This window comes from Corvus moneduloides, chromosome 3 (assembly GCF_009650955.1).
Source record: "Corvus moneduloides isolate bCorMon1 chromosome 3, bCorMon1.pri, whole genome shotgun sequence".
NCBI classification, from domain to species: domain Eukaryota; kingdom Metazoa; phylum Chordata; class Aves; order Passeriformes; family Corvidae; genus Corvus; species Corvus moneduloides.
This window is the reverse complement of record NC_045478.1, coordinates 53,643,298-53,653,711: the sequence shown is the minus strand read 5'-3', so window position 1 is coordinate 53,653,711 and position 10,414 is coordinate 53,643,298. Positions and strand designations below refer to the sequence as shown.

Below are 10,414 nucleotides of genomic sequence, written 5' to 3'. Positions count from 1 at the left end.
ATCCACTTCCACTACCCTGTTTTTTCCCCATCTTTACTAATAAGAAGGGAAAGAATTTGGACTTAAAATAGCAAGCAAATTGAAAGTAGAAACTTCTTTGATAATTGCATGACCATTATATTTTGATTTTTCAAATAAAAAAAGGAGTTGAACCACCTTACATTTAGAGTCCAATGCTGAAAAGCCAAGCACTGTATGACTTTATTAGGGATGGGGACCTAAAAGGTGAAGGAGAAGAGGCAATATACTAAGTGTCAGCCTTATCAAAATCAGTACTTTTCTCCAACTGAGTTTGAAGAAATGAGGGTTTAATTCCAGAAATTGAAACTGACTGTCACTTGAGCAATTTGATTACATGAAGAAATGTAAACTAGATGCAATGATTTCATAATGTTAATTCTAAGTCATAAATAAAAATTGCTTGAAAAGTTATGTGACAGTATTTTAGTACTCTCATTTTTATAATAGTTTGCAAATAAATATACATTTTCTGAGACTCATGGCAAGATTTTTTCATGCTGAACATTACTTTGTTTCAGGAGTGGCAGAGACAATGCTTGTTTTTCCAGTTGTTGTGAGGGTATCTGAATGTGGCTCTATGGAATTTCGGTTCAAAGTAAATCCAGATGGATTAAAGAAAGGATGCTTCTGAAATGCAGAGTGACTGGGGAAAAATGAACAAGGGAGGAATGAGTTTGGATTATCGGATTGAAACTAAAGATATATACGGACATATGAAACAGTAAAAGACAATTAGAAAATGTATTTATACTAAATTAAAACTTTATTGACTAATGTTCTCCAGACAACATGATCCGACAAACTATGGTTGCATACATGCAATGAAGTTGAAGACAACAGTAGTTTAACATGGAATGTCAAACAAATTAATATAATGTATTAAATGAAACAATTTATCTGTGTTGCTGCAAAATGAAATCAAGCTATGTATTTCCTTGGTCAATCTGTGTTCAGCTAAGAGGCTATGCATTTGAAGAAACTGGTAGATTTCTTTAGCATATGTTTCAAATAAATTAGCTAGAATTGTACTCTTTAAAAATCCTTTCAACTTCACTTGCATTTCAAACATAATCTAACTGTAAACACTAAAGTTGCTAGAGCCATCTAGAAAGACCTAACTGTCAAACTCAGTGGGCATTGCAGTTCAGTAAATACGAATATTTAGAACAAGAAAAATACCAGTTATTGCAAAAGCCATGTAGGCATATTTTATCATTAATCCAGCACAAAGCACTTCTTCTAAGTTTCTCACATAAAAGACTAAAGCTTGCTTACAGTACTACATCTTCTATCATTCAAGCATCATTATTACCTATCGGGGAGATTGGCTAGATGACCTAATGGGTCTTTTCCACCCCTAACTTCTACAAAAGAAAATCATTCATGCCAGCAAGAACATGGTTCGCTACATCTTGGGCTTGATCCTGCAGACTTTGTTGAGGCAAAACTCCCAACAACTTTAAAGAGTGATTTTCCAGAGCAAGACATCCAGGATTAGGCCCTTTAGATTTTTTTATTTTTAAAAGAGCATCCATTTAGGATACATGGAAAATATTTTATAGAATTAAAAAAATATAACGACATGTGCTTCACTTACATTGAAGGAACCAGAGAATGTAAACACCATAGTGGCCCACATGTTCACAATATCCATGAGAAAGTGTCAACTGCAAGTAACCTGTGTGCGTTTATTTGTCAGCCTATGCTTCTGAGGGTGTTTTGTGTATACCTTTACCTCCACATCCACACACATACGTACACTCTTAGTACACATAAAGGTGTGATAAAATTCACTAAAGGCAGTTGCTTGCTTGTCTTGATGCTTAAATCTGCAAGTGGCAGCAAACTGTGTTTTATATAATACTAAAGACACTCTACATGAGTAGCAGGACACAAGCATCGCTGTGGGCAAGACTGTGTCGTTGCGGGTTCCACCTGTGTGGAGCCGTCCTGTTTACGCACATCACAAAGTACACCTGCATGAAGGGCTGGAAGAGCAGGTGACTGAAGTATTCTTTGGTGGGCCATGCCTGAAATTTGAATTGAACGACTCAAAGACTGTAAGTTGTCCTCACAGGAGCCTTCCGACAACCCGGAGAACCACGTAGGAAAGTTTACCTTCAAAGTGCACTTTCTAAGAATGGAATGTTCTTGACAGGGAAATGATCAGAGGCAATCCTGGACTTTTTTGCATGTTGAATAGGAAAAATGTTTTCATCTTCAGGTAGCACTTCACCCTGACAAATGTGAGTTCAGTTATTATTGGGTTTTAGTATTACGGAAGATTCTTTAGAAACAAACATGATAGTACACACATACACATACACTCAGATATTTACAGCCTTTCTAGAAAAACAGCCCTTTACCTTAGTACTACCTATCTTTTTTCCTTTTTTTTAGTATTTAAATTCTTTAAACCAGCTACATTAAATATCAATGTGTACTGTACCACCCCACACCAACCCCACACCCCCCAAAGAACCAGCAAGTATTTTAAAAGTTTGTTTGCTTGTTTGTTTTACTTTTTTTTTTTTTAATGATTGTTAAAATCTCCTGCTTGAGACTGTTAAGTACCACCTCCACTGGAACAAGATCAGCACTGACGGCATCTTCCAATGCACGTCGTTTCATAGTTGAGCAAGTACTGGAGCAAGAAGCTTAGATCTCCAGGTCATCAGGTCGAGGCCTGCTGCTGGCTCGGCTGCTGGCTCTGCTGGGAGGCCTCTGGTCCACAATGGTGAGGGGCTGCAGCTCATGTCCTGACGCCAGTTTTTTCGTGTTCTGGTGCTCATCAGAGAAGTCGAAGGGCTGGGCGTGCGAGTTGGAGATGGTGCTACCAGCCTGCCCCATTCTGTTCTGCTCCGCGCTGTAGTTGGCCCAGTTTTGCTCGCTGGCTTGCTTATTGTAGTTACGACAGGAGGAATTGTTCCTGTCTCCAGTAACGAGCTTGTACCCTGGGGGAGACATGGGAGACAGAGGGGCAGTCGGTGATGAGCAGCCATTGTAATAAGCGTATTTGGGGGAGCCACAGTCCTTGGAAGGGCTCATGGCACCGCTGTGGGAGTAAGGGTCGGTTTTCCCTTTCACGCGATCCTTGACGCCCTTGAAGAACACGTAAAAAAGCTCAATGATGTTCAAGGCAAGAGACACCAAGGACACCACCAGCATGAAGAGGATGAAGATGGTTTTCTCAGTTGGACGGGAGAGGAAACAGTCCACTCTGTGTGGGCATGGGTCTCGCTCACAGGTGTAGATGGCATTCAGGCTAAACCCGTAAATGTACCACTGTATCAGCAAGAAAGCCACCTCGAAGACAGATTTAAACAGGATGCTGATGATATAAGTACGGAGCAGTCCCCCACGCATCTTTACTTTGCCATGCTCTTCGATCCCATACTTGAATTTCTTAATTTCTATTTGCTTGAGATGCATATCCACATTCACACCATCATTTGCGACTACCTTAAGCTCTTCTTCTCTTTTGTTCAGCTTCTCTTCTTTCCTCATTACGTAGAACACGTGTGCCAGGTACAAAAGGGTAGGTACAGACACAAATATGATCTGCAGAACCCAAAAGCGTACGTGGGAGATGGGAAAGGACTTGTCATAGCAGACGTTCTCGCAACCAGGCTGTTGAGTGTTACACCGGAATGCAGACTGTTCATCTCCCCAAGCAGATTCTACCGCTGTTCCCAATAGCAAGATTCGGAAAATGAACAGGACAGACAGCCACACTTTCCCTCCTGCAGTAGAATAGGCTTGAACCTTGTCAAGAAGTTTTCCCAAGGCACTCCAATCACCCATCTTCACAGGATGCTAGCTAAACAAGGACACAAAGGAAAAAAAACAGGATGGGTTAAGGAACAGCTTTAATACCTTTGATACACTAAATCACTGATCAATGCTAATAGAGCAGTGGTGTCACCTTTGTGATAATTAATGTGTTTTACATGATCTGAAGAGAAACTGGAGTTTTAGTTAGTCTGCAGGTGAAGTGGAAAGTTAGAGAAACTGAAAAGAGAAAGTAACATATAATGTCTCAGAGCACAATGGAAAAAGTTCCTAATTTCAGTCCAGTTTTCAAGAAGTCCATGACTACCCTCAGTGACCACTGTGGTTGGCTCAGCTTCCTTGGTGGCAGCCTCAGTTCAATGACCTACATCTGCCTCAGGTGGAAAACAGCTGTGACACACAGCTGAAGCAGGGCGTGGAACTAAGTAGTAGCACTGCCTAAATATTCTTGGAATATATGAAAGATTTCTCAGTTTCAGTGTGGATTTTATCATTCAATGTAATCTTTATGTTCACTCTTTCAGATAACAAAAAAGCAAACCACAGTATAACCTAAATACAATAGGTAACCTAAAGTTATTAGGGTCACATACACAAAATTCTACCTTTGCAAAATACACGCAGTTTTTCCTACACAGCAATATTAAACTGAGTTCTTGCCTATCACTTCATAGAGTGTAACACATTTAAGAGTATAGTTCCTAATGATGCCAAGTTTATACTCTACTCAACTTCAGAAAAAATGTTAGCTGTCTAAATTAAACTTGTACATTAGTATTTGTGTCACAAACATGAAAGTAAGAATTCTTTACCTATAGTTTTATGAAGGAACTGAAAATAGTAAATACATTAAACACAGCTAAGATCATGTTACCATATTGGAGGAACTGGTTTCCTGTTTATCTGTGATTTGTTTAATTCATTGGAGTTTCAGGTTTGTATTTGCATCTTTTTGTATTTAAATTCCTTCTTTGTTTTGAAAGAAAAGATTTAGCAAGAAAAAAAAAGGTAAATAAGCTGTTTGTAAGGCGACTTCTGGCTTGCAGTTTGCATTCCAAGTGTTGAACACTGCAAGTTTAAACTGTCTTTCCTGACTTGAGTTTTAAAGTGCATGTTTCTGGACACAGGCAGCTTCTCAGGATATCTGGAAATATGCATGATGATATAAATTAAGAAATGAAATGGTTTGCTTGATGTTCTAGATTCCTAGGAAAAACAAATTTCACTATAGATTTTTATCAACTGGAGAATGGCAATCTTATAAAAACTTACATTTTAACTTGCCTCACATGAAAAAGCATGTGAAATCAGGAACTTAAAAGGAAAAATAATCATGAAGTTTCCCTTTTAATGGGAATGCTGCTGGGCATAGATATTTGTTCCATGGATGCTGAGTAATCCCTTCCTGGTATTAACAGTTTTGATAATGTCCAAATGATTTCCTCACCACTGCATCATGGACATATTCCCTAGTGAAGGTCCTTTATAGAAAAAGCGCTTTTTGGATAATTCACAAAATAGGAAATTTTAGCACCACGGAGACTTGCTTTCAAGAAGTGGTGAGTCACTGGAAACAGAAGATAATAAATCTGGCAAACTCAAACGTAACAATAGATGCCAAATAAAAACACACCATTCCTGCCACCGAGTCTGAGAGAGTAATGGGAGACGAGCATTAAAAGTACTCGCTCTGATAGCTCTGAAATGCCAATTATCTTTGAACCCCTGAAAAATATCCCAGGGCCATTTCCTCCATCTGCCTAAACAGCTGGCTCTGAAGTTCACCCACTGCAGCCTGATGACCCTTCCTCATGTAATTAGCTCTCCTCATGAATAAAGCCCCATCAAAGGATCAAGCCTGCTTTAAACTTTTAAAACTGGAAGTCTCTTCTGGGAGGAGCACACAGAGCATGTTTGTCTCTGACACATCCTCTCAGCCATCCTCAGCTTTCATCTGTCCCAGAAAAAGTGAGTTTGTCTTTTTGGGCTGGGGTGGCAGAGAAGGAGTCAGGCAGAGAAGTGCAGAGGTCCCTGGAAAGGCTGGAATGAAATGTGACCACGTTCCTCCTCAGGCTGGGATTGTTAAAACAGAGAACAGCCTGTAACTATACAACATGTGAAGTTTGTTTTAAAGGAAAGCTATTTGCTTCATGTCCTAGAAGTGCAAGTGGACAGAAAGAACCTTTTTCAAGTAACAGCTTCTTGATTTAATTAGTCAGCTTTCCAGTGACTAGAAACTATTGGGTTAACAGACTTTCCTCAGACTCAACTCAGTACTTTTTTACTGTCTAAATGTTATTTCAGATTTAAAGCCTGATTAAGAAAACAGACGATATGTTATTTCTAGGCAGTTACGTGTTGTTTGTTTTCTAATTAAGCTCCTCTCTGGTTCATTAATGCAATATGATTTATTTCAGTTTTGACCTACTTAATCCCACACCTGCAATATTTGGAGAATTTACTACCTATTTTTTAATTTGCTTCAGCATGCAAAATTGCTAAGTTTCATTTGAGTCCGCTGGCAATATAAACTCCAGGAGGAAACATTCCATGTTTGAATTACTCATACATAGTTCTGAAAAGCAACTTTTTAAAAAAAGAGATCAGTTACATACTAGCCTTTGCCAGTGATAAAAAACCCCACATCAATTCAAAACATTGTACTGTTAATCAGATAACCTTGTGGTGGCACAAATATATTATTCCTTTTCTTAAGTGGATTCCATTGCTTTATGAAACACAGTACTTTGCTTTGTTGTAGAGAAAATTCATTCACCGGATCTAACTTGTTTACTTTCAGGGCACTGAAAGACCAGTTTTATTAACTGATTACAAATCTGTTTACCAGGTAAAAAAACAGGTTTTGTGTCAAACAGGTACTTAAGTATTCTAGCTTTGTAAGTAGCTTGAAATGGTTGGCAGATAACCTTTAAAATTAGCTCTTTAGCATTCTGGACTTTAGCTTGTTTTAACACCTCCAATTACCTTAAATGAGTCCACTGAATGACACAGGCTGGCCTGTTTGAATGATACAAATTCAGTACTTCAGGAATTTAAGGATATGGCTGATGATGAGTATGTGCGTTTCATGAGTTCCTATTGATTAATAATTTACAGGATCATAACCTTCTCTGAGGCAGAATAACGCTGGCCTAACATTAAAATATACCAGTCTTTAAAAGATGGATTTCTTTCAGGTCCTACTGTGTATGGGTAAAGACAGGAAAAAAATCCATAGACCAGCAGGAGATCTAACAGCATTCATCTGCATGGGTTTAGGATGACCACATATATAAGACATTTGATTTGTAAGCCACAATTAAGAAATTCTAGAACTATTTTTTATGGACGGCATTCATCATGTCATCTGGTTCATATTTTCCAGGAAGGATAATGCAAACTCAGTGCTGTGGTAATGTCCCAGGTCTGACTACAGTGTTAGAAGGTCAGATGCTAGTGGATGGAAGAGCAGTAAGGGTTAGAGTGGGTTCTAAAATGGGATGATGCAGCTGAAGTAATTGGGAAACCAGCCAAAGCTTTGGTTTTCCAACCTTTTCTATCTTTTTATTTGTGCTCACACACACATAGACTACAAAAGAGAAGGCTCTGGACCCTGAACATAAATCAGCTTGAGAATTTCCCAAAAGTAACGTGCATCACAGAAAAAGCAGTTGATGTACAACTCATTGGGTTTGGACCTGTTGGAATAGGGAAAGCTAGTTTTTCGAAATCTTACAAAAATAAATGAATGCCTTGCAGACATTCCCTTGAGAAGGTGTAGTTCATATATAGGTCTGCAGATGAGCTTCAGTTCATTTCATCCGCTGGACAAAGGTTACGCACAAAATGGTCGCAGAAACTAGAATTTAAAGTGTCACAAGTGTGGTTTTTCCTTTGTCTGCCAGTACTGCTGATGGTCAGTCACTACCAGATCTACCCCATAACCTCTGGCTCTCCCATGCTGTACCCTCCCCACCTCATTTAACTATAAACAATATTTGCAAAAGCAATTGTAATCATTTTCTTAGACATTCTCTAGTTGTACAAGCCAGGTTTACCCTCTGTGTTAATGCCCAGATTCATCCTTCTCCTGACTAACTTTGGAATTAAGGGAAGGAATGCTGAATTCCCTGAGGGGGCCTCAGGCCCTCTAATGTTCCTGCTTGAGGATCTTGAAATCTGGATGTCTAAACACATAAATGGCACAAACAACAGCCCAGGTGCCTCTACATGAGGCAAATTCAGTGAGTAACATGGGAAGGAGATACCAGAGACTGGGGGAAAGAGAGCAACCTTTCTAGTGAAACAGATGCATTGCTCAATGCCCTCTAACCTTCCCCATGCCCACAGGAATCCTTGGCCTTGGTTCATCGCAGAGACAAATAAAAGTAATCTCTTGGGCTTGCATAACATGAGAGCTGAGATAACTTTAGAGTGTTGAATCTGTCTGTGCTCCTGTGTGTATAAGCATTCAGCTTCATGTCGCAAATGAAATCCCTTGTGTTCATCCCTCTCTTCCCTGTCCTGAACCCAGCCTGCTGCTCGCCTTTCTCCCGTTCAAATGCTTGTTAGGTATTGTGGGTCAGCACCAGTGTTTGGCTTTGAAGTTTCTGAAGGAAACACTTCAGTAAACATCCCAGAGTCTAGAGGCTTAAATTCTGCCGCGCAGTGTGCTGTCCAGATGTTAAAAATGGCAGGATGAAAGCTTTATGCAAGTCCTCTAACTCGCTCCCTATGCGCACACACACACGCGCGTGCACACAGGGCCGTCAGGCGAAAGGTGTCCATATCCCATTTTTGTCCTCATTATCAGGGTTTTTTGTCATAAGCATCATGTACAAAAATGAAAAAGAAATCCTCAGAGGAAATATGCTGCTTCATGAGGCTTGCTGGTTATCTCAAGGCAAAATATGAGGACACTTATAAGCACACAATATTGTTGTTCGTGTGTTACTCGATAAGATAGATTCTGTGCTTCGTCTGTCTTTCAGCTGAAGGCTCTTTTTTCTCCTTCCTCGTGCTGCTTTTTAACTACTGGCGAGCAGCAGGCAACAACTGTTACAAGGAATCACTCCAAGTCTCGCAACATAAAAAGGTTTTTAGTTCTCCAAGAGATGCTGCTCAAGTATTTTTTTCTCTGCATTTTGGCAATTAGGTCTTCAAGGTAACATACAGGGAATGTGTCATATAGGGATTATGTACAGTCCTTCCTAGACAACTTTCGTTTATATCTACCCAAGGCTTTCACAGACATTGCCAACGTGGTAAGGCATATCATGATATCCCACATTCCTTCGCTAAAATCCCTCACTGAGGTTGCTAAAACAGAGTAACTATATACAAACCAGGTTAAAAATCCATAACCCATGTCTGGATTTTATCACATCTATTTTAAAAGAAAAGGGGAAAAAAACCTATCAGGAAGACCACGTGAAAGTCACCACTTCAGAAGCTGCAGCATTTAATAAAGCATCTAATTAAGAACCTTGCTCTGCTCAAGCTATCAGGCATCAATCAGGATTTCCATATGAAAGCAAAACGTGTGGGGAAGGAATGGGACGCATTCAGGGCAAGATCTCCCTGTTACCAACTTCTGATGCAATTTTGGTACAACAGAGGAGAGCGAAGCGCACCTCGGCTTTCTCTTTAAAGGAGCTGTGTTAGTCCGAGAGCAGCGGAGGGGAGCGATCGCTTGCTGCAGCAACAAGTCTGCAGCTCAGTCCGGCACTAACAACTTCGGCGCAGTTCCTCCTTCGGCGGAACAAGGTTACAAGTTGCAAAAGTGTAGCACTTCTGGAAATGTATAGAAATATGACAAAAGGAAGCAAAGAATTCCTCCAAGCTGGAACTTAGCACTTTAAGAGAATGTACGCTGTTCAGTGATGTGTGTTTTTAAACGAGTTCAACCCTCAACCCTCAACGCAATAACACAGAATTCTTGGGGGGGGGGGGGGGGGGGGGGGGGGAAGAAAAAAGAAAAGAAGTGTTTTCAGAAAAGAAAAAAGGATACACAAAATGATAAAAAAAGGAAAACTTTCAACTTACCCTTGCTGATCAGCAGTGAAAATGGATCAGTGTACTTCTTTGGAGGGTTAAACTAAAATGGAAGAGCACGCTCAGGCACTCAGACCTGTCTATTTAAACTTTAAAAGTTTACTGCTGTTTTGTATTTTTCATCCTTCCTTCCCCACTAATGAAAGAAAAGTGCTGATACCTCGTAAAAGTTTTTTCTAACTTGGAACACTGGGAGAGCTTATAACAAGTTTTCAAGCCTGTGACTGTGCGAGAGGAGGGGAGAGGGAGGGGAGGCAGCCCGGGAGGAGGGGCTCTGCGAGCTGAGGGAGGAGGAGGGGGCGGACTGGAGGCACAGGGAAAGACATGAAAGAGAGCGTGGAAATCCACACTTGCTGATGTAACAAAAAAAAATGCATGGGCAGTAAGCAGCCAGCACCTGGCTGGCACGGTGACCGGATCTGGGCTCGCCTGAGACAGATGAGGCAAGCTGGCTCTCTGGTGTGCACCAGGAGTTTCACTGCAGGGAAAGGGATCAGTGGGTAACCAGTGTGGACCTTCTGGATGCTGGGGCTGCTGTCTCCTAGCT

General features: G+C 40.5%; 1 protein-coding gene across 2 annotated transcripts; it reads right to left on the bottom strand.

Moving 5' to 3' along the window:
- Positions 1-761: 761 nt before the first annotated feature.
- Positions 762-10,101, bottom strand: GJA1 (gap junction protein alpha 1). 2 transcript variants are annotated; one of them, XM_032101581.1, is made up of 2 exons: positions 9,859-10,101; positions 762-3,841 (listed from the first exon to the last, which is right to left on the bottom strand). In XM_032101581.1, the coding sequence occupies exon 2, from the start codon at positions 3,823-3,825 to the stop codon at positions 2,680-2,682; it is 1,146 nt and encodes a 381-aa protein (XP_031957472.1). In that variant the 5' UTR covers positions 3,826-3,841; positions 9,859-10,101; the 3' UTR covers positions 762-2,679. The 2 variants fall into 2 exon arrangements, with proteins under 2 accessions (XP_031957472.1, XP_031957473.1); XM_032101582.1 differs by having other exon boundaries at positions 762-3,837; positions 9,859-10,100.
- Positions 10,102-10,414: the final 313 nt, after the last annotated feature.